Here is a 24845-nt window from a genome sequence, read left to right on the forward strand (position 1 = left end):
AAAGAATTTGATATTTCTCTTCCTCTTTGTCCTCTTATTAAATGATAATACACTCCCCTTCAAAACTATATCTGCAATTTCCCCTTCAAAAGTTCAAGGCAACAATGAAAAAAGCCTTTAGGGCAGCAGACGAAAATCATTTCTAGTTGACATTAAGTTCTTCAGAATGTTTTGTGCCATTTCTGTATAATACTAATTCAAAACTTGAAGCCATTAATAAAAAATGGGTAACAAATTGGAAGCAATTGAATCACTAGACTTTCTGAGCCTTTCAGTTCTCAGTGTCTATCTGAGCAAGCACTATTCAATAATAAGAATATAAGAATAGTGATTACTCTTTGTTTTGAATTGAATTGAATATTACAATCGGTAGTGCAGGCCGCACTTCCGTCTTTTATCCTGCGCTATCGACCCAATACGCCTCTCGTAATATGTATGCACGAGTACGTCACAATTTTATTCAAAAACGAGGCCATAGGCTTAGGCACTGCAAGTGGTGGCAGACTTGCGCCTTTAGCCTTATTGTGGGTAAGAATGACGCCATGTATTAATATTAAAGGCAGTGGACACTATTGGTAGTTACTCAAAATAATTATCAGCATAACACCTCACTTGGTAACGAGTAATGGGGAGAGGTTGATAGTATAAAACATTGTGAGAAACGGCTCCCTCTGAAGTGACGTAGTTTTCGAGAAAGATGTAATTTTCCACGAATTTGATTTCGAGACCTCAAGTTTAGAACTTGAGGTATCGAAATCAAGCATCTCAAAGCACACAACTTCGTGTGACAGTAGTGTTTTTTCTTTCATTATTGTCTCACAACTTCGACGACCAATTGAGCTCAAGTTTTCACAGGTTTGTTATTTCATGTATATGTTGAGATACACCAAGTGAGAAGACTGGTCTTTGACAATTATTACCAATAGTGTCTACTGCCTTTTAGAGAGGTGTATACACCCGACGTCACTATCTAAGTAGTATTGGTTGCGCCATTTTGGATTCAGTATTTCCTTGAGTTATGCAGTGTAGAGGGGCCATGTTACACGAGACAGTAAGCTATTTGTGAGTTTTCTGGTTTTTTTTTAGATTCGAATATTGTCTGGTAAAATGACTTTGCTTAGTCACACTCTACCGCTTACTTAAATTCCTCAGACTTTAGAGACAGTTTCTAGTTGCTGTGTCAAATGGTTCGGGGCAAGCCTTTGCGTATATAGCAACCTTCAGATGAGCACACCATGGTACCATACGCCTCTCTTAATATTTAAACATGAGGTACGTCACAATGCTAACCCAAAAACGAGGCGATGGGCGCAGCCACTGAAGTGATGGGGGACTTGCGCCCATAGCCTCATTTTGGGCAAGAATTATGATGTCATGCATACATATTAAGAGAGGCGTATTGCAGTTAAAGGGAACTTGGTACACGTTTGGTAATTACTCAAAACAAATATTTACTTACAAACTGACTTGGTAACGAGCATTGGAGAGCTGTTGATAGTGTAAGTTTTAATGCTTAAATTATTTTGAGAAACTACCAATAGTGTCAACTGCCTTTAAATGGCACATCCACAAATAATTGAGTGGAAAAAAAATCCTTGATCAAAAATCTTACTGTAATTGCTGGCTCGAAGGTTCAAGTGAATAATGACAGAAAGCTTTTAAAGGCATCAGCTGCACACAGGCGTCAATTTCTAATTGACCTTCATTCCTCAGTTCTTTCGTAAAAACCCTTTGCCTAAAATATTCACTAGCGGTAAAGCCATACAAAGCCCAACAGAAATGGGAATCCATTGAATTATTAAAGGTTTCCCAACCTTAACATTTGAAAGCAATTCTCCAGGACTGGAGAGCACAAAACACAGGAATAGTATTGTTTGATAGCAGAATCGGGAAACAATGTATGTTTGGTTTGCAGTAACACCATGTGTATATCTTCTTAGGGTAGATAATGTTCTTTTGAGAACTTAATAATAATAATAATAATAATAATAATAATAATAATAATAATAATAATAATAATAATAATAATAATAATAATAATAATAATAATAATAATAATAATAATAATAATAATAATAATAATAATAATAATAATAATAATAATAATAATAATAATAATAATAATAATAATAATAATAATAATAATAATAATAATAATAATAATAATAATAATAATAATAATAATAATAATAATAATAATAATAATAATAATAATAATAATAATAATAATAATAATAATAATAATAATAATAATAATAATAATAATAATAATAATAATAATAATAATAATAATAATAATAATAATAATAATAATAATAATAATAATAATAATAATAATAATAATAATAATAATAATAATAATAATAATAATAATAATAATAATAATAATAATAATAATAATAATAATAATAATAATAATAATAATAATAATAATAATAATAATAATAATAATAATAATAATAATAATAATAATAATAATAATAATAATAATAATAATAATAATAATAATAATAATAATAATAATAATAATAATAATAATAATAATAATAATAATAATAATAATAATAATAATAATAATAATAATAATAATAATAATAATAATAATAATAATAATAATAATAATAATAATAATAATAATAATAATAATAATAATAATAATAATAATAATAATAATAATAATAATAATAATAATAATAATAATAATAATAATAATAATAATAATAATAATAATAATAATAATAATAATAATAATAATAATAATAATAATAATAATAATAATAATAATAATAATAATAATAATAATAATAATAATAATAATAATAATAATAATAATAATAATAATAATAATAATAATAATAATAATAATAATAATAATAATAATAATAATAATAATAATAATAATAATAATAATAATAATAATAATAATAATAATAATAATAATAATAATAATAATAATAATAATAATAATAATAATAATAATAATAATAATAATAATAATAATAATAATAATAATAATAATAATAATAATAATAATAATAATAATAATAATAATAATAATAATAATAATAATAATAATAATAATAATAATAATAATAATAATAATAATAATAATAATAATAATAATAATAATAATAATAATAATAATAATAATGATGCATTTATAATGCGCCATCTATCTAGTGTACAAGACCCTATTCCGAGGCACAGAACAAAAAACAATACATACAACAAAAAAGAAATGTAGAACATAATAAAAAATTATACAATGAATAATCTACTGTCAAGACATGTAACGAGCTAAGTGTAAGAGGATTTAAATAAATGAGTTTTCAGCAAGTGTTGTCAACTTGTCTTATAATAATATAATATTATAGGTATTTGTATAGCGCCTTGAACACCTGCAGCAGGGTGTGGATACGTGCACATTGCAAGTCTTATTATTATTATTAATATTATTTAACAAAGATCAAAGCGCTGTACAATTAACAAGAACAATGCAAAACAACAAAGGATTAATGACGAGGCTGACTGGAAAAATAGGTTTTGAGAAGGGATTTATCAGAGGAGGAGCGCAGATCTTCTCTGCCAGGTGTATAAGAGGACAACAGATCTGAAAGATATAAATTTGGAGCAAGACCCTGGGAGCATTTAGAGGCATAAAGTAATGCTTTCTCTACTACCACGGAGAGATTTTTCAGTAATCGGGAGACTTCTTTACTACCGCAGAGTATATTTAAAGCCGTTGGACACTTTCTGAACAGAACAACAATTTCAAGTTCACATCAGATTTAAAATAACTTACAGGGTTTCCAGAAGAAATATTATTCCATGAAATGCTTTACTTTTTGAGAAAACATTAAACCAATTATCAATTCTCGACAGTGAGAATTGCGGATTTACTGTAAACACATGTCATGACACGGCGAAACGTGCGGAAACAAGGGTGTGTTTTCCCGTTATTTTCTCCCGACTCCGATGACCGATTGAGCCTAAATTTTCTCAGGTTTGTTATTTTATACAGTTGTAAGTTGTGATACACGAAGTGTGATGGGCTTTTGGACAATACTGTTTATCGATGTTGTGCGATCGCTTTAAATAAAGAAAGAAATTAAAAAGGTCATACTAAAAAAATATATTCAATTATTTTGTCACCATAGGATGGTACAACCCTCTGTGGTGGCGGGTACCAGACGATTCCATTGACTGTACGATAGAACAGATGGATGAAGCGACCGCGTACCACTTTGCCGTTTTCATTGATGCACTTCCACCACGTGGTAGCAGGGGACCATCGATCACAGGGCTGGTAGGGCTTCTTTTATGTACACGACCTTTGACTCTTAAGTATGACCTTTGACCTGGAATGTGTTATTAACGCCATTGATCACAGGGCTGGTACGGATTCAATATGTACATGACCTTTGCTCTTTATTTCAATTCAATTCAAATTTGCATTTTATTTCCAATACTTCATGAAAAAATAATAAAAAGCAGAAATAATAACTTGTTAAGAAGTAACCAATAAACAAGGCTCTTTTACAAGACAGATAATGTTATTTTTAAAGTATGTCATCATCCTGCAATAAAGTTCGATTGCACTTCCAGAACTCCGTAGCCATTTTCCCCTGTTCTAAACTGCTTTTGGATCGGTGATAAGACAGCCCCTTCGTTTTCTCACTCCCTCCCTGCTTGTAATGGCTACATTCAAGTACTGTCCGTGTTCTTTAAACAACATATTCCCATATAATAATAATAATATTGCATGATTGAATATTGTTTCAATATTTTCGAAAACCCTAATTTGTATTGTCCATTTATTCCGTTAATATTATATTCGTTTGAGCTAAGTTACTTTATTATTTAAAGGAACACGTTGCCTTGGATCGGACGAGTTGGTCAAAACAAAAGCGTTTGTAACCGTTTTTTATAAAATGCATATGGTTGGAAAGATGTTTTAAAAGTAGAATACAATGATCCATACAAGTTTGCCTCGAAATTGCGTGGTTTTCTTTCTACTGTGCGAACTAACATGGTCGGCCATTTATGGGAGTCAAAAATTTGACCCCCATAAATGGCCGACGTGTTAGTCGACGAGGTAAAAGGAAAACCACGCAATTTCGAGGCATGTTTGTGTGGATCATTGTATTCTACTTTTACAACATCTTTCTACCCATATGCATTTTATAAAAAACGGTCACAAACGCTTTTCAAAGACCCACTCGACCGATCCAAGGCAACGTGTTCCTTTAACGTTAATTTTTTTGTGGTGTTTTTTGCTGAATACTTGAAGGAGATACGCTCGATTGTGATTTTGTTTGCATTTGGTAACCCAATGCATTGCAATGGGGTTACTGTCAGCCAGTTTTACTTTGTACAATTTTGTGTAATTATTTTTTCGTTTTAGTTGTAACTTTAACGACCTTTTTGTAACTACTTTGTCTTACCCTGTTAAATAATAAGTGAATGAAATGAAGTTAAAATGATCCTAAACAATCTTGACAAACTTTGCAGACATCTGAGACTTTTCTGAGTAAGTTTCACGAGATTGCAGGAGAAAACCCAGAAGCTCTCGTTGGGTACACCGAGATTTCACTGGGCTACGACTCGGTCTGGGCGGCAGCGTTAGCCCTGGAAGAAGCAGACAGACGGCTTGGTAATTTAGGTACGGAATACATTTCTTGAATGTTCAAGCTTTCCCCTTTTCCGTAAAATTATATTATTTTCTGTTTGCATGTATGTGTATTAAAGGTACTGGACACATTTGGTAATTGTTACAGTCCAGTATACTCATCACTTGGTGTGTCCGGACATATGCATACGAAAACAAAGCTTGTGAAAATTGCTCATCGAAGAGTAATGAAACAAACAAAAACTTGTTTAAAAAATTTGATTGCTTTCAAATGCCTAAGAAAAAGCTTCAGCTGAAGTATTTTATTATTTGAGTGAGAAATTACCTCTTTCTCAAAGACTATGTTACTTTTAGAAAGAGCAATTTCTCACAATTAATTTTGTTACACTATCAAGAGATCTTCAATTCTCGTTACCAAGTCAGCCGTCGATTTCACAAAACTCTTCCTATTTTAAGACTAATCTTAGGACTTAAGACGAGTCCCAACCCTGCACTGTAGCATGAGGACCTTAAGAATATCCTAAGTTAAGACGAATTACTCGTCCTTACTCGCGATAAGACGAGTCCTAACTCTTTGTGAAATCCACCCCTGGTTTTATACTAATAAATATTTTGAGTATTTACTTATAGTGTCCAGTGCCTTTAATGTAAGAACAAATATAGAAGTCCCTCATTAAAATGGGTCGACTAGCTATGCGTGGCCCTAATGATGTTTGTCTATGATGGTCGGGGTCGGGCGGATGTGTGTTGCTTATATACTATTTCAAGGTATCTGCATATCTCTTGCCCTTGAAACACTTACATGTCTTTATTCTGAGTCTTCATGTCCTCGGGTGAAATTGAGTGCACATTAGAAAACAAGGACATCAGAAATTGAGTAGGATTTGAAACTGATGGCACTCAACACTCTGTGTTTTCCTGCAATGTAGCCTATTGTGGAGCAAAACAATTACCGGCAGGGCCAACTGCAGCTAGCCTGAGCTGAGCCGAATCCAAAGCCAAATACGTCGTTTTGAAAAGGGTCTATGTCAGTTTGAACCATTAATTGGTTATTTATTGGTTACCTTCCTGGTCAACCCGACCCGGAAATAGGTCGTACTGAACGGGACTCGAAATCCGGGTCGATTTTGACCCAGGAGTTTTGAAAGTGACGAAACCGTATGGTTTTTATGTCTTCCAAGTTCTCATTTGCATGCTCTCTTTAAGATCCTCCGAAGACATTGAGCGACTTTGACTATAATGACAACGTGACCATCGATATCATGTTCGACATTTTCGACAAAATGATGTTTGAGGGCGTTTCGGTAAGATCTGTTTCTTCTTAATGATATCGGTCGAAGCATCTTGTTATAGTCTTTGCTCAAGTCTTTGCTTTTCGCTTGCTTGTGAATATGGTTTATTTGAGGTTATTAGTCTTTGCTCAAGTCTGTTTCCTTCTTATGATTGCCCATCCTGCATTAGGCAGCGCCAAAGATTTATATTAAACTTTTAAAGTGCAGCTCAAATCGAGTCTATAGTTTTTAGTAAAAGTGACAGCTCCCTCGATTTAATAATAATATCTGCTTTCCCCTTGCTTATTTATCTGATATACCAGAGGTTGTTAGTCTTCGCTCAAGTCTGTTGCTAAGATGTTGGTATTGTATCTGAATACAGTACCGTTTAATAATCTCTCTTTTAACCAGAAAACGAATATGACATCCGCATCATATTTTTTTGACCATTAACAGGGTCCAGTTCAATTCAACGAAAATGGTGACCGAGTTTGCCTCTTAGTACTTCAGCAAATCAAAGGTAGGAAACCACTGACACAAATATTCTCTCACAAATGAACAGTTTGCCGACAACAACATCCTTATACTGTGGCTGTGCCGAGATGTAGAACAAAGATCTACTCCAGTAGATCTCCTTGCCTGGTGCGTGTTTCCCTTCATCCTATTATCTTCCATCTTTTGAGAGGAATATCAATTCCTACCTTCAGCTCCACTGAGTTTCTCCATGTCTGTGTTTTCTTCTTTGAAGCCCTTAACCTAGAGTGGCTTTTAGCCTTGTTTTGGGCGAACTTGCATAAACAATTGGGTAATCAGCAGTAATCTTTGACCTAACTTTTATGGTAGTTGGTTTAACTAGAAGCTGTACAGAAACTGTGGTAAAATCTTAACAACAATAAACATGATCGTATCCAAAATTTGTGCAAGCATAATCTTAGTTATTCTTATTTGGCGCCAAGTCACTTCCGGATAACAACATCAACTAGCTATTGTTTTATATTCTTTATCAATCGCCTTACAGACGGAATACCTGTTCGGGTGGGACTGGTTGACCCGACCGTAGGCGACGGTAAAACTCTTATCACAGAAGGCTATGAAGAGATCCATTGGCCAGGTTTGTTAAATGTAATCACCTCAATTTTAAAGACACCGGAAACCTTTGGTAAATGTCGAAGACCGGTCTTCCCACTTGGTGTTGACCCAACTGTAGGATTAGTTGACCCGACTTTTGCGACGGTAAAATTATTATTACAGAAGGCTATGTGAAGAGATCCATTGGCCATCAGGTTTGTAAAAGTTACCATTTCAGTCAAATCAATACAATTGGTCTTTGAACAGGTTTTGTTTGTCACAACATCATGGGATTGGGCTTAGTGGAGAACAATTTGATTTGGGACTTGACTTGATTTGAGCAAAGATGACTTGTGACAAAGATGACTTGAGCAAAGACAATTTGTGTCTTGACTTGATTTGAGCAAAAATTACTTGTGACTTGACTTGAGTGAGCAAAGATGACTTGTGACTTGACTTGATTTGAGCAAATGTGACTTGGATACACAAAAAGAGACAAATGCTGAAATGTTCCACCTAGTCTTTGTAATGTAGGGTAGTCGGCTTAAATTTTATTTTGTTACCTTCATTGCACAATACATACAAAAAATGACATTGGTGCAAAAGGGAAACCCCAAACAGGCACACAGGCCCACTAAATGAGGAACCTTTTTGCACACATCAAAGACAAGGGACAAGCACAACTACAGGCAAACAATCGAAGAAAACAAAAGAAATACTATAAAGAGTAAACAAAATCACAAAGAAGATGGACAAACTGCAATTTAAAAATGGAAATTTTTTGTCTTGATGTAGTAATCGATCCTTTTCATTTCCTCCCCATAGGAGGGAGGGCGCCCATTGACTTCATCATTGAGCAAGTGGACTACCAGACCATCTCACTGGGAGTGTTTTTGACCGGTACCTCCTTCGCCGTGTTCGGAATCATACTGGCCTGTTGCTTCCTTGCGTTCAATATTCATTTTAGAAAGCTTCGGTAAGAACATTGTGGAAGCCATGGGGTCGATTCACAAAGAGTTAAGACTAGTCTTATCTCGAGTTCGGACGAGTTAACTCGTCCTAAACTTTAGGGCTAGCTTTAAGTTTGTAACATCTCATAGGACAAGTACTAAGTTAGGACTACTCCCAGCCAATGGTTTACCAACTACAAAAGCCCTTACCATCAGTAGCGTAACTAGAGGGGCAGGGATATAGTAAGCCCCCCCCCCCCTCTATTCAGAACCCTCCATGCTTGTCCCCTCCCAAGCTATAATTTACATCCGACTGTGCCCTCATGAAAATATCTGGTTACGCCAATATATACCTACAGGCCTACAACAAAAAAATCACACCTACTTCCGTTAAGAGGCCACCATGCTTTTTGTTCCTGTTCTTTATTAATGCAAACATATATTTTAAAATAAAATAAATAGGGTCTAATTTCTAGACTTTAGCACACCGGAAATGCACATCCCAAAAAGCTGGCAACCATCTTGAAAAAATGTCTAGCCGGTTGACTTGAACATTGTGTCGGTCTGCCATTTTGAAGAGAGGGAGAAAAGGGCACCCCTCCTTTCTTTTCACTTAAAGCTTATAAATAGTTATTTTTAGGGCTAATAAGTTATTTTAACTTCTGAAGGTCACTGACAGAAACATGACCAAATCCAAACAACGATGGTTGCATTTCGTTACAATGGGAGACTTATGGGACGCTTGGTGGCAGCAGACTTACCAGGTAAAATCAATTGTTCTCGGTAATGTGCGCTTGCTCAGAACTACAAAAACATAGGGGCCGTTCGTTAAGCTTCCCTGGGTCGACACCGGTCTGCCCCGGTACGTTCGAATAGCTTTGACAGGGCCCACCCGGGTCAGCCCCCAGTGCCCTGCTTGTGGAGTGGCTCACTTGGGGTGACCTGAGGTGTATGCCTACACCACGAGAGGGCGAGTGTGATTGTTCGATTAGCTCTTGTCCGGGGCTTACCCGAGTGAGCATTGCGGGGTCGACCCAGGGGTGGATTTCACAAAGGTAGTCCTAACTTAAGACTAGTCCTAGGCAATGCTAAGAGATAGGACCAGGCCTAAGTTAGGATGAGTTACTGGTCCTAACTTGGGACTGGTCCTATCTCTTGGCATTGCGTAGGACTATAAGTTAGGACTACCTTTGTGAAATCGACCCCAGGAGAGCTAAACAAACGCACCCAATGAAAATTTACCTGGTAAGTCTGCTGCCACCTACAGCGTTCCAAAGTCTCCCATTTTTTTTTATCCCTGGATAGCGGTTTATTATCGACATTTCACACATGGTTGCCTTTCTCATCCAGTGCATTTCTCCATTGTATCCACTCTCACAGTGTCATCAAGATGTCCAGCCCCAATATCAATAACCTGATGCTGATTGGTGGAATATTAGCCTACGTTTCAATCATCTTTCTTGGGATCGACGTGGCCATTGCACCCAAAGATACACTCGCCTGGATGTGCAAGGTGATTAACAAGCCCCCGCTGGCATGGTCGTTTATCCGCTGGAGTTTTGTCAACATACGCTGGTCCACTGTCCAAAGGGAATTCAAATCTACGTACACTCTAAAACAAAAAGACAGTCCCTGGTCAAAATTGATCAGAATCCGGAGCCCAGGGGGCCTGACCCATTCCTGATGTGTGGTGGAAAATAAAGGAATTTATACTCGGATTTTCCACCAGTTTGCCCAGATATGGGTAATTTTGACACTTATTCCAGATCATACTGACCTAGACTCCGGGTCTATTCCTACATTGTTTAGGGTGTATCTCCCCTGTCGGACCTTTCTTGATTAGGGTTCCAGGGGACCAGTGGACCAGGGAACCAGTTGGGTCTGGAATTTCATTTTTTATTTTTGAACATTTCAAGAAGAATTGTGTCCAAGTCATTATACTATATGTTTTGCGTGTCTGTCGGCTTCAAATCAACAGCGGAACATTTTAGTGCACACACTTTTCTTAACCTCAGCTTCAACTTGTAAATTGAGATTAATCATTTGTATAAAATTTATGAGATGTATTTTGCAACTTTGAATGTTTTTGGTTTATAACAAATCCAACCCGATTCTGGTTGCAAATAAATTATCCTTACCTTACTAGTCGATTAACCATTTTTCTAGGGGCACTTCTGGCCACTTAATGTATGTAGATTTTAATCAATAACAATAATCATAAAGTTTCCATAATTGGTGTTGATCATTTATTTTTATGTATGGAGCAGTTGATAAGTTTAACTGTAATTCTGTAAATATTATTTAACTTCTTTCAGGCTAATACATGGCTTCTAACCATAGGCTTCTCAATGGCTTTTGGATCATTGTTCAGCAAGACGTGGCGAGTGCATAAAATCTTCACCAACAAAACAGCAATGAAAACGGTACAGTAAGTCCCATGTGTGTAGCAAAACACAGTTGGCCATTTAGATACTTATTATGAACTGCTTTTGAACCCTTAGTGCGTTACCATGCAAGTTAGCACTGGTCAGTGCAAGGTCGTTTATCTGCTGGAATCTTTACAAGATAGACTAGTCCGCTGTTTGTTTCGAAACCTTGATGAAACACGTGTGTGCGGCACCATTATGTAGCCCGAGCCCTAAATGTAGCCTGACCGAAATGTAGCCCAAACATGTACCTAAATTTAGCCCGGACCTAAATGTAGCTCCAGGTACATGTTTGGGGCTACATTTAGGTCTGGGCTACATTTAGGGCATGTTTGGGGCTACATTTAGCTCCGGGCTACCTTTAGGGCTCGGGCTACATTATGGTGCCGCACACACGTGTAAAACGATTTACTTACCGGTTGTGAAAAGTGAGCGTGTATAGTGCATACGTTGGCGTAGGTTTTTGTCCCCAGCATTCTGTTCCCCATTATTATTAACTAATATTTAACATGGGCTGGACAAGGCTGAATCAAAAGAGGGCGCTACCCAAAAGTTACTACCAGAGATTTGTACACGAAATCATTCACTGTGAGGAGGTGGGAGGAATCTCCGTGGAACATAAACTTCAGCCACAACGGCACATTGTCTTGAAGCTTACAAACAGTGCTAAATAGCACAAAGCCGTGCACAAACTTAATTTTGGATACCATAGCTAATGTTGTGTAACGTACATTTCTAGTGACTTGGGGGGGGGGGGTAACACTTTTATGAAAATGACCACACATGGTACCTTTTTTCCTTACAATGAGGTGTTTTTTTATATCATTGTTTGTAGGTAGTCAAGGATTACTTGTTGCTAAGCTATGTTGCATCCCTCGTGGCGATTGATATTATCATCTTGTTTCTATGGGACATTGTGGACCCTTTGGAGGTTGTGGAGAAAATAGGAGTTAAAGTGGTATGTAGGTTTCTTAAAACATTATTGCACATCACACAAACTCCACCGATGATTGAAGCCTAAAAAAATAGCTATTGTCGGGAACCAGCATTCTATCACACCCAACAGCCGTTTCAGCCACGCAGTAAAACAATTATGCATTAAAGATTTTGCATCTCAATTCAATTCAATCAATGCAATATTTATTCGTCATGCCAGCATGAAAATCATTTCTGTGGTTCTCAAGTATGAATTTGCATCATCTGTCAATAATCGTTCCGAGACAAATTAGAAGAAAAAAAACATGCAACTTTAACTAAACTTAATACATTGAAGGGAAGGTATTGTTCATAATTTTTGATACAGTTTTACATTAATTCAAAGTACTCAATGACCCAATGTGACATAGGTCATATGATGTAAGGTCAAATGTCTAAAATAATAACAAACTACAGCATTTATAAGGCGCACTTTACTGAAAAAGAGGAACATTCAAAGGCGCTGGTTAAGTTTTGTCAAGATGTTGGAAAGCAAGCAAGAACAAGTGTGTTTTGAGTTTCTGCTGGAAGAGAGTGGTGTTGTGTATTTGTCTGATGTATTTCGGCAGTGATTTCCAGAGTCTTGGTGCTATGTTGGAGTAAGCACATTGTTAGTGTATTAGAGGTGATGTTTACAGTAATTGCCCATAATTGTTTGATAAACAAAAGCTTTATCTTAATACTTTCAGCTGGATAGTGAAAACGATGACCTTCTCCACATCCCAACACGGAATCTTTGTGAATCCAAGCACCAGATTTACTGGATTGGCGCCCTCTACGTCATAGATGGATTGCTGATGATCTTTGGAGCGTTCTTGGCCTGGGAGACCAGAAAAGTGACAATTCCTGCACTCAATGACTCCAAGTACATCGGTAGAACATTCTTAAATTTTTCTCCTGTTTTTGTTGCCGATCCCTTCATTAGAACAATAAAAAGCCTTCGATCGCAAAGCTTAGATTCCCAAGTACAACATTTTAGGTGTATTTAATATGGCAGGATATCCTGTCCCCCAAACTATGTATAAACTACTTCTGATAGCGCCCTCTGTTGAGTCATCCTCCTTCAGCCCATGTTAATTTCCCAGGGGGACAGATCCTCGGTGAACAGAACTCCCTGGAAGAGGGGTTTATGAATCTCTTGCATAAGATGTCACAGGTCAAAAAGCGTCACCTCTCTGATTACAATGAAGAGCTGCCATTGGCAGAGACTCGTGCACATTGAGTTGCTTGATATATAGTATGGCGTTCAATGCAAAGTGTATAGACCATGTGAACTGTGTTTACGATACTGCACAGGTCCGTGGGAAAATTTACATTTTATTTCATAATTTCCACATATATGTCCAAGAACTATGAACGTAAAAGCTGGACAAGTTTTGAGATGTGCCCACTTTCATCATATCATAAGTTGATAAGAATAATTAGACAGTGCAATCTCCATAAAATATTAGATTTCGTGATTTCTTCCGTTGTGTACAAATCGTGCCTGCAGGAAGTCCCGGCTATGTGGCTCTTTTGTAAACATGTGATGTCACAGGTCATATCGTCTGTCTGTTTGTAAACAAATAAATCAAATACAAAAACATGCATCTATTCTCTATATCTTTTGTACTAGGTATCTGCGTCTACAATGTCCTGATTTTATCGTTCATCGGTGCCCCTGTATCGTTTGTTCTGGAAGAGCGGAACGCCCATTACGCCATAGTGGCTTCCATTGTATGGCTAGCAACAACATTCACACTGTGTGTTGTCTTTGTGCCGAAGGTAATGACAGTATGGTTCAAAGTGGCTGGACACCTTTGGTAATGTCAAAGACATTCTCACTTGGTGTTTCCCTATAAATATGCATAAAATAATAAACATTGAAAATTTGAACCCGATTTGTCATCGAAATTTGCATGAGAACGATGAAGAAAAAAACTAAGTTGAACAATTTTGTTTGCCTATATTGCTTAAAAAGAATATTTATATAGACTTCAGGCAAGTACCTTTAATAATTACTCTAAGTGAGAAATTACTCGTTTCTCAAAAACACTACGTTTACTTACTTCAGAGGGAGCCGTTTGAAATTACGAACAGCTCTCAATTGCTCGTTACCAAGTACAAGTTTTTATGCTTACAACTATTTTGAGTATTATCAATAGTGTCCAATAGTTTTAAACTGATGCAAATTCAAACGTACAGGTCTGCAACCTTCAGCCTTAATTACTTGTTCACTTGTTTATTAAAAAAATAGTGAAACCAGACATTATTACTTTAATATTATCTCAATGTCCTACTCTAGATCAAAATGAGGAATGAAGTCCGACCTGCCCAGAACACTTCAGTCTTGACCATGGATGGACCAGGCGGTAGAAACACAGTAGACACACAGAAGGAATTACAACTACTCCGAATGGAGATACGCCGTATGAAAAATGAATGCAAGTGTTTGGTAAGTCATCTTTTCATTAATTCATTCAGAAATAGAATAATTAATTCATATCAGTCACTCAGTGGTGCTCAATAAAGTCGCTTTAACATTCAGTATTTTCCTGCAAGGTATTGTGGAGGCTGGTTGAAATATAATGTCTTTCGTTAAAATTGTTAACTTCTTTTTCTATTAGGCGAAAAATGGCAGTACGAATCCAGCAGTGGTTAATAATGGGCCATCGGGGAACGCTGTGACTGAGGTTACAGGTGCGAGTCCAGCGTCGGGTTCGAAGGAAAACTCCGCTTCAAGCAGCCACCATTAGAAGTGCACACCAAAGAAAGGACTAATCATACCACGGTTCGTGGGTACCTTATGCATAGCTTGTCAGTAGGGCGCCCTCACCTAGAGGTAAACAAAAGGGCTGATGGTTGACCAAAACTGTACGCCGCGCGTACAACTGTGCAATTTGTTTGTATCATCTTCGTTTTATCTGTAAGATGGCGGATGGATGACGTCAATGCATTAATGATGGGGGAACTGGTTTTTGCAACGTTCATTTTGTACATAAAACATAACATGCAAAACTACAGACGATGTGACTTCCGACATCACTCGAAAACCATAACATGATTCGCGCGCATACCGCCGGGCAAAACCTTTGTGTTTTGGCAGCCAGTTAGAAAGTGCATGCAATCTTCCCATGACTACGCGGTTTTTTGCCCGGCGAAACATGACGTAAACAGTGTTTTTTTCAACAGAGGGCGGTTTGAATGTAAACATAGGTCACATCGTCTATAACTCACTATTTTTCCAGTTCTGGGGGGTTATGTCTAGAGACAGTGTGGGGCTCGAATCATGACACCAGCTGTTGTGGCTTCTACACGATGTGAAGTGGTACTAGGTTTTGTTGTCGGCCTTTAGCAAGATACTTTACTACGATTGCATCTCTTCACCCAGGGGTATAACTGGGCACCTGCGAGGGTAAAGGTTAAATGTGTTTGAAAAAGCCTTTGGAGTGATACGGTTGCCTAGGTTGTATACTCCACAGGGAGCTGAGAAAGATTAAAGGAAGGTTATTGGCCCAATGACCAGGAAATTGTAAAGTTCATTGATACGGTTATTGAAAATAAGAATTCTCAACTAGCTCATATAAAATGACCAGGTTCATTGATACGGTTATTGAAAATAATGCGCTATAACAAGAATCATCAAAATAACTTGCTCATATAATTCATGATATGGTTTGCGGAACACCATGTGCTTATCTATTTGTAAGGTAGATTATGTTATAGATCATTATTCATATTTTGTGCACCATGCACTAGCCTTGTCCGACGGGGCTTGTACGCATTCAAATAGTGCTGGCAACCTTCTTTGTTTTTAACACTGAGGCATTTTAGTACTCTCTTAATGTAAAAGAGTGAAAAAGCTCTCTTTGAAAGAGCCTTATGACGGACAACTCTTTTTCAAATGGTCTTCCACTCTTTTAGATTGAAGTTTGCATCTTTTTTTAGTGAGTTTTCACTCTGTCCTGGAGTGAAACCCCTCTAAAAGAGTGAAATAACCACCACTCTTTTTGGAGAGCCATATGAGGGACAGCTCGAAGTGTAAAGAGTATTTTTTTTTTCACTCTTTTACATTTAGAGAGTAGGGTGTCTTGGCCGAGCAGATAAGACCACCGAAGTGGAGTCGAGTCCCGGTCGTGACACCAAGTGTCCATGAGAAAGACACTTCAGGAGCTATAATTGTTTCTCTCCACCCATAAGTAGTACATGTCGGAGCAGGGATGGTTCTTGTGATTGGTTTAGCTTTTAGACACTTATTGCACAGGTTACATACTCCCCTAGGGAGCTGAGATGGTTTAAAGGCAGTGGGCACTATTGGCAATTACTCAACATAATTATTGGCATAAAACCCTTGTTTGGTGACGAGTAATGGGGAGAGGTTGATGGTATAAAACATTGCGAGAAACGGCTCCCTCTGAAGTGCCATAGTTTTCGAGAAAGAAGTAATAATAAATAATAATAATGGAAATTTATATAGCGCCTATCCATGTTAACATGCTCCTGGGCGCTGAACAATTAAAAGAAAACATATTAAAATCCAAACAATGTTCCACGAATTTGATTTCGAGACCTCGGGTTTAGAACTTGAGGTCTCGAAATCAACCATCTAAACGCACACAACTTCATGTAACAATGGTTATTTTTCTTTCATTAAAACCTCGCAACTTCGATGGCCGACTGAGCTCAACTTTTTCACAGGTTTGTTATTTGATGTATATGTTGAGATACACCAAGTGTGAAGGCTAGCCTTTGACAATTAATACCAATCTACCAATCGTGTCCACTGCCTTTAAGGAATGACTTAAGAGTCAGTTCAGGTAAATAATTGACATAGTTGCTCACGGTCAAAAAATGAATTTTTTTTATACTTTTTTGGTGGAAGGGCCTTGGGGTGCAAGTAAACAAAATTGCATTTTCAATTCTATATATAGCCCGTTGCCATGGTTACGGCTCATTTTGTTTTTTGGCCATTTTAGGCCGATTTTGGGGTCTGAAAAACTGGTTTTTAGCTCATATTTACAACTCCACCCCACCAAAATGCAAAATTATTTCAAAAAACCTTTTATATCACTACAAAGTATCATCCTTGGCCTTCCTTGAGAAAAAAAATTATTGCTTTAAATATCACCCTTGTGCTATTTTTGCATCATGCATTACAGTATGTTTTTAGAACTTGCAAAATCGACATTTTTACCCTATTTTTGGACCCCAAAATGTCAACTTGCCAGGGGTCTCAGAAAATTTTCCTTTCGGCTGTGATTAGGGCCAACATGGGTCTTTCCATATCTGGTGTCAAAAACTTGGGCAATTGTATCCTGTTGTGACAGTACTGCCTCAAAACTTGACTTTTTTCCCAAAAACGTGAAAAAAGGGTCTTTTCACATAATATCGAAATACGTGTCCATGGTAAAAAAAAGGGAATATTTTTCTTATACTTTGTGGATGGTAGGGACTTGGGGTCCAAATAAACAACATTTACATTTCAAATCGTAATATAACACGTTGCCATGGTAACAGTTCATTTGTGTTTAGGCCACTTTAGGTCGATCTTGGGGTATGACAAACTGTTTTTTTAGTTAATATTTACAACTCCACCCCACCAAAAAACAAAAATATTTCATAAAACCTTTTACATCACTACAAAGTATCATCCTTGGCTTTACTTGAGACAAAAAAATACTGCTATAAATTCACCCTTGTGCTATTTTTAGAACGTGCATTAGAGTATGTTTTTAGAACTTGCAAAATCAACATTTTTACCATATTTTTTTGCCCTCAAAATTTCATTTTTTTCAGAGGTCTCAGAATATTTTTCTTTCGGTTTTGATCAGGGCCAAAATTTGTCTTTTTTATTTCTGGTAAGAAAAACTTGGGCAAGTGTATCCTGATGTTAACAGTACTGTCTCAAAAATAGACTTTTTTCCCCAAACAGAAAAATGCATTTTGAATTGTTTTTTCTTGAATTTCTAACATTAAAAAGTAATAATTCTATCAATCTCGCAGCTTTTCCTAAGCACTAGTGGATTACCCAACATTGATCAGGAACTGTTGATGACCTTAATTTTACAATTTGCCCTGCCCAGCCCCAATCATATATTTCTTGACATTGCATAAAACAATGTTTTGTGAATAGCGCCTCTTTTTTTGAAAGTGTTCCCTTTCGGTTGTTATTGGTGTTTTCATGTCTTCTGGGTAGAAACACTGTGTTTATTGTATCCTGTTGTGACTGATCATGCCTTAAGTATAGTAATTTTTCCAAAAACAATGCATGCTTGTTAAAAAATCTGGCACTGTTTCCATGCCCTTTGAGTAATGAATACAAAGTTTTTATTTAAACATAATGGTATCCAACCAAACCATAACCAATGCTTTGCCACTGAGAGTTCTTGATTTGGCTACTTTACCTATTGTACAGGTATGATTCCCATTGCAAGTAGAGTGCGATGAGCATTCTTTACAAGTTGTCTTTAATACAGGGCCTACTCTCCTTGGTCCCTGCCTGCTACCAAATGTAAAACTTTTCATAGAGATAGAAATCATAAACAATGTAGTTTCTGTGCTTGAGGCAGATGGTTTGGAGCATCCAATCATGTCCAACACAAATGTGGGAAATTAAAAAGCCTGCTTAAAAGTGTTGGAAAAATTTGCCAAGATCTTATTAAAAACAATGATACTAACGATTTGCATGACGAGCGTAAGAGATCATTTAAAAGGAACACGTTGCCAGGGATCGGTCAAGTTGGTCTTTGAAATGCGTTTGTAACCGCTTGTTATAAAATGCATGTCTAGAAAGATGTTTTTGAGTGATACTTGTCTGGATCATTATATTCTACTTTTAAAATATCTTTCTAATCATATGCATTTTGTAATAAACGTTTACAAACACTTTTCAAAGACCAACTCGACCGATCCAAGGCAACGTGTGTTCCTTTAATGAAACAACACGGATAGAAGTTGTAAATACTTGCACCTGCTCAACAAGATGCATTTGCAGTGACACGATCAACAAAAAACATTGTCAAACATTACCTGCTGAACTCTTTTATTGTTTGCAACAGTACAACTGAAAGGAACCCCACCATGGTTGGGGGAACTGCTTACAGAAGGCCAAAGCAGGTGAATTTGGAAACAGTACTTGCTCACTTTTAGAGCCTCTTTGTTCTGATAGGGATGAAAATGTTTAGTTTGGTAGCGAGCAGGGGACCAAGAAGACTGTTAAAAGGCCATGTACAAATGTATAAACAAGAATAGTAAAGAATGCTCATCGCACTAATTCTCTTCTTGCAATGTGAATCATACCTGTACAACTAGGTAAAGTAGTCATGACAAAACAAGAACTCTCAGTGGCAAAGCATGGTTATAAACTTTTTATATGTTACTTAAAGAACATGGAAACAGTGCCATATTTTTTAAACAATCATGCTCGTTTTTGGTTTTTAATAATTCAAACTAAGGGATAACTTCCAAATGCATTTTTATTGTTTTTGGAAAAATTACCATGTTTGAGGCAGAAGTGTCACAATAGGATACAATAAACCAAAGTGTTTCTCCCCAGCAGACATGCAAACCATAATGATAGCCCAATCACAACCAAAGGGGAAATATTCCGAGGACCAATAATAAATTAAGACAGTACAAACTTTCTTGATGTGCACGGGAAATTAAAAAATGTGACTTTCAAAAAAGAGGCGCTGTTCACAAAACTTTTTAATTTTTTTATGCAATGTCAAGAAATATGATTGGGCCGGGGTCGGGGTGGGGCCGGGGCAAATTCTAAGATTTAGGTCATTAACAAGTCCTGATCAATGTTTGGTAATGCACTAAGCCTACAGAGTGCTTATGAAAAGCTGCCAGATTGATGGAATTATTACTAACTTCTTAATGTTATAAATTCAAATTTAAGCAAATATTTCAAAATACATTTCTCTATATATGTTTTCGGGGAAAAGGGTTTATTTTTGAAACAGTTCTGTTGCATCAGGATGCAATTGCCCGGGTTTTTCTTAAAAGAAATAAAAAGACAAGTTTTGGCCCTGATCAAAACCGAAAGGAAAATATTCTGAGACCCCTGCAAAAATGAAATTTTGAGGGCAAAAAATATGGTAAAAATGTTGATTTTGCAAGTTCTAAAAACATACTCTAATGCACGATCTTAAAACACCACAAGGGTGAAATTTATAGCAATAATTTTTTGTCTCAAGTAAAGCCAAGGATGATAATTTGTAGTGATGGAAAAGGTTTCATAAATATGATTGTTTTTTGGTGGGGTGGAGTTGTAAATATTAACTAAAAAACAGTTTTTCAGACCCCCAAATCGGCCTAAAGTGGCCTAAAAACAAATAAACTGTTACCATGGCAACGTGTTATATTATGATTTGAAATGTAAATGCTGTTTATTTGGACCCCAGGTCCCTACCATCCACAAAGTATAAGAAAAATGTTCCTTATTTTTTACCGTGGACACGTTTATCGATACTATGTGAAAAGACCCTTAAAAAGGCATTTTTCACGTTTTTGGGAAAAAAGTCTAGTTTTGAGGCAGTACTGTCACAACAGGATACAATTGCCCAAGTTTTTGACACCAGATATGGAAAGACCAATGTTTGCCCTAATCACAGCCGAAAGGAGAATTTTCTGAGACCCCTGGCAAGTTGACATTTTGGGGTCCAAAAATAGGGTAAAAATGTCGATTTTGCAAGTTCTAAAAACATACTGTAATGCATGATGCAAAAATAGCACAAGGGTGATATTTAAAGCAATAATTTTTTTTCTCAAGGAAGGCCAAGGATGATACTTTGCAGTGATATAAAAGGTTTTTTGAAATAATTTTGCATTTTGGTGGGGTGGAGTTGTAAATATGAGCTAAAATCCAGTTTTTCAGACCCCAAAATCGGCCTAAAATGGCCAAAAAACAAAATGAGCCGTAACCATGGCAACGGGCTATATATGGAATTGAAAATGCAATTTTGTTTACTTGCACCCCAAGGCCCTTCCACCCACAAAGTATAAAAAAAATTCATTTTTTGACCGTGAGCAACTATGTCAATTATTTACCTGAACTGACTCTTAAAGGGCCAGCAACGATAGTATAAAACAATGTGAGAAACGGCTCCCTCTGAAGTAGTTTTTAAGAAAGAAAAAAAAATAGTTCACTAAAATAAAATATGGATTGAATTCGAGACTTCAGCTGAGTTCTCAAATCCAAGCATCTGAGAGCACACAACTTGATGTGTTATTTCTCTTCCATTGCTCTCTCGTTACTTCGACGACCTCAATTTAGCTTATATTTTCACAGGTTGTTATTTTATGCATCAATGTTGAGATATACCGACGAGAAGACTGGTCTTTGATAATTACCTAAGATGTCCAGCGCCTTTACAGTGCGATATACAAACCGATTATTAATGTTACTATTATTATTTGCTGACGCAGGCAATAATAATATTACACTCAGTGCCACGGCATTTCCAATGCAACGCATGTCAGACCAAAATTACTGATGGTCCGTGCATAATAGTAAATGTCGACGTAACGGCATACGTTACTGACGTATTAAATTTTGTGTGTATGAGCACTTTATGAATTTCATTACGAACTATATTAGTATTGTACAGAATATTCTATTGTCTGGAGTTTGTATACTTTTTGTCGATTTAAATAAAGAAGTTAAAATAAAGTATTGTAAACGTTACGTTGTGTGAAACATTTCCCTTGCGTGTTCAAAAGTTTGTTGTAATTCCATGCACTAGACCTGACTTGCTCAATCACAAGTTAACACTTAAATTTGAATTCCTCAGACAGTTGATTATGTCACTTGATTCGGGCAAGCTTTTGCGTAGTAACATAATTAAGAGACGGTGAACACCCATACACAGTTCTGAATGGAGGTGTATGGCACAATGGTACCAGGGTTTGCTCATCTGAAGGTTGCTATGCAAAGGCTTTTTGCGTAGTAACATAAGAGACGATGAGCACCCATACAGGATTCTGAATTGATGTGTGTGACTCAATGGTACCAGGGTTTGCTCATCTGAAGGTTGCTATACAAGGGCCTGCTCTGAATCATTTGACATGGCAACTGTTTCTGTAGTCTAAGGAGTTAAAATGTAAATGGTTACTTTTTGTGACTCAAGCACGTCCATTGTACAAAACATTATTTAAATCTAACTCGCAAATAGTTCTGATTGTATAATGACAACAAACACATACTCGAACCGGTGGTCCCACGGAATTCTGTCCTCCGGACTTAAAGAGGATGAGTCAAAAGAGGGCGCTATATGCGGTGGGGGGCGGGGGGAATTTCCAGGGGGACATAATCTCCCGCCACACCGGCACACTCCTAGGCATCATGAATGGCCACTGCCAGACATTTTCAGTAGTGGGGTGTACCTGCCAGACACGCAGTTTATGTTCATACGTCAGCTTATCACCTTGAGAAAAAAGCTTCACCGGGGGACCTCTTGGGGGCGCACTCTATTGTGAATCTCCTCATTGGACGTACCGGGACCCAAAGCTTTTCTCTAGTTCAGAAACCGGATGACTCAATTGCCTTGTACAAACTACGGCTTTAATAAGCCTTGGGTTCCGCTGGTGTCGTAGAGAAATCTATTCCTGAGATTCTGTCCACAATGGGAAGGAGGATGAATCAAAAGAGGGCGCTATCAGAACAAGTTTGTAATGTACATAGGCCCTTTTCGGAACCACAACTTCGGATTCGGCTTCAGGCTCCGTCCTCTCGTCTGAAGCCTCGGGCGCATACGCGAAAAACCCGCAGCTAGTTAATTTCAAAATAGCCACGGGCCACGCGGCTAGCCTGAGCCGAATCCGGGGATTCAAAAAGGGGCATAGTTCACCGTATTGGGATGGGGATCGAGGGAGGGGGAGCGCCGGAATCTCCGGGCGACAAAATCTCCTGTTACACCTGCTTGGCTCCGTCTGCCTGATTGAAGCCCGCAAAGAAAGCTATGATATTATTATCTGACAAGCCCTAAATCCCAAGCCAAAGCCCTGGCCTCAAACAGGGCATTGATTGCCCCCAATATTATGCACTTACAGTGGCCCAAAAGGCATGCTACAACCACTGCTCAAATCACAATTTAGTATCAGTACTGTTACCCGCATAAATTTGGTGGGCAAGTGGATGGGGCAAAGGTTTTTTGGTTTTACAATCTACTGTCCATGTCTCTCTCGTTTGGATGGGGAGGGTAAGGGGGGAAGGGTGAACTTGTATGGGGGCCGCCCCCTGCCCATCTCCCGTGTCCATTTACGGCGCTCGAGGCTGGGGTTATAGGCCTACAATAGCCGCCTATTCTGGTTGAGAAGGATCTTTTGCGTCTGCAAGAGGGTCAGTAATCCCTGCTGAGGTTTGTTGAGCTCTCCCACACAGAGCCTAGCCGTTATAATAGTAGGATGTCAGCGAGACAGCAAGTTTCAGATTGTTTGTAGTCTCATTTTTGTGCACGAAGTGAAGCACAATCGCCAATACAAACAAATCAGGCCTGACCACCCACCCCTTTCTAAGATAATAAAACGGTCGAGTCAAGGGTATCAAGGACTAGACTTTGACCCCCCCCCCCCACCATGGCATAGCGTTGCCCTTCGGAGCTAGAAAGTGATAGGGTGCGTTCGATTAGCTTCCCTGTGGGTCGACCCCGGTCACGGTGCCCCCGGTAGGTTCGGATAACTTTGACGTCATTCCAGGGGCTAACCCGGGTCTGCCCCAAGTGCCCTGCTTGTGGAGTGGGTCACTATGGGGGGGGGGGGGGGGGCTGGCCTCAGGTGCTTGACGTCACCACGAGAGGGTGAGTGATCGTTCCGTTAGCTCTTGTCAGACCAGGGGCTCACCCGACCCGAGTGAGCACCGCGGGGTCAACAAAGAAGCTAAGGAACTAACGCACCCTATTCATTATGTTATGGCACTGGGTTTTTTAAAAGTGGAATCACCAAATACAACACTCGGTTCTCTTTTAAGAACACATATCAAAAAGGTGTGCGAAAATTGATTGAAATGGCCTAGGCCTAATCCAGGAGCCTTTTTAACCTACGTTTCATTTCGATGAACACATAGAGCTGCACAAACAGTTTTGCTTAGTGTTTTGTGCTTAGCAAAACACAGCCGGATACGTCACAAAATAAATATATGACATTAGTGTTTTGGCTGGTAACCTTATTCAGGTAAGCATTTTTTGTTCTAAGTTACTTTTGGTGTCAGCAGCTCTATGACATTTGACCCTGAGAGAAGTGATCTGACTGAAGACGGCAATATTATTATGGACACGGAATGTTATTATTAGAGCCTTGAATGGTCACTATCAGTTCCAATTAACACAGTTTCTATTGTTCTAAATTTGTCCTCATCAAATAACAACACGATCAAGGGTTATTGATGCAATTATTATTAGCTTTCACTTTCAAGCGCTACTGACAGTACCGTTGTTGAAAAAGGCGCCGCGATTGTCGGGTGGAAAATGTGACTTCACTTGCGACACCAACAGAGGGCGCTACTTACTTTCCCTTTTGTTGTCAATCATTCACGCAACATCGTCAG

The 24845-nt window shown here is 37.5% G+C and overlaps 1 protein-coding gene across 1 annotated transcript in view; it reads left to right on the plus strand.

Moving 5' to 3' along the window:
* The window catches only part of LOC139949774 (gamma-aminobutyric acid type B receptor subunit 1-like), a 43209-nt gene extending 26595 nt beyond the window's left edge, over positions 1 to 16614 (plus strand). The window contains exons 6-18 of the mRNA XM_071948309.1: positions 4158 to 4306; positions 5512 to 5662; positions 6836 to 6933; positions 7357 to 7420; positions 7919 to 8011; positions 8794 to 8944; positions 10299 to 10431; positions 11234 to 11341; positions 12180 to 12302; positions 13009 to 13192; positions 13935 to 14083; positions 14604 to 14753; positions 14926 to 16614. Of these exons, the coding sequence (XP_071804410.1) occupies positions 4158 to 4306; positions 5512 to 5662; positions 6836 to 6933; positions 7357 to 7420; positions 7919 to 8011; positions 8794 to 8944; positions 10299 to 10431; positions 11234 to 11341; positions 12180 to 12302; positions 13009 to 13192; positions 13935 to 14083; positions 14604 to 14753; positions 14926 to 15054 (1682 nt within the window). The 3' untranslated portion in view covers positions 15055 to 16614. The remainder of the gene's footprint in view (positions 1 to 4157; positions 4307 to 5511; positions 5663 to 6835; positions 6934 to 7356; positions 7421 to 7918; positions 8012 to 8793; positions 8945 to 10298; positions 10432 to 11233; positions 11342 to 12179; positions 12303 to 13008; positions 13193 to 13934; positions 14084 to 14603; positions 14754 to 14925) is intronic.
* The last annotated feature ends 8231 nt before the right edge of the window (positions 16615 to 24845 follow it).

This window comes from Asterias amurensis, chromosome 17, assembly GCF_032118995.1.
Source record: "Asterias amurensis chromosome 17, ASM3211899v1".
NCBI lineage: Eukaryota > Metazoa > Echinodermata > Asteroidea > Forcipulatida > Asteriidae > Asterias > Asterias amurensis.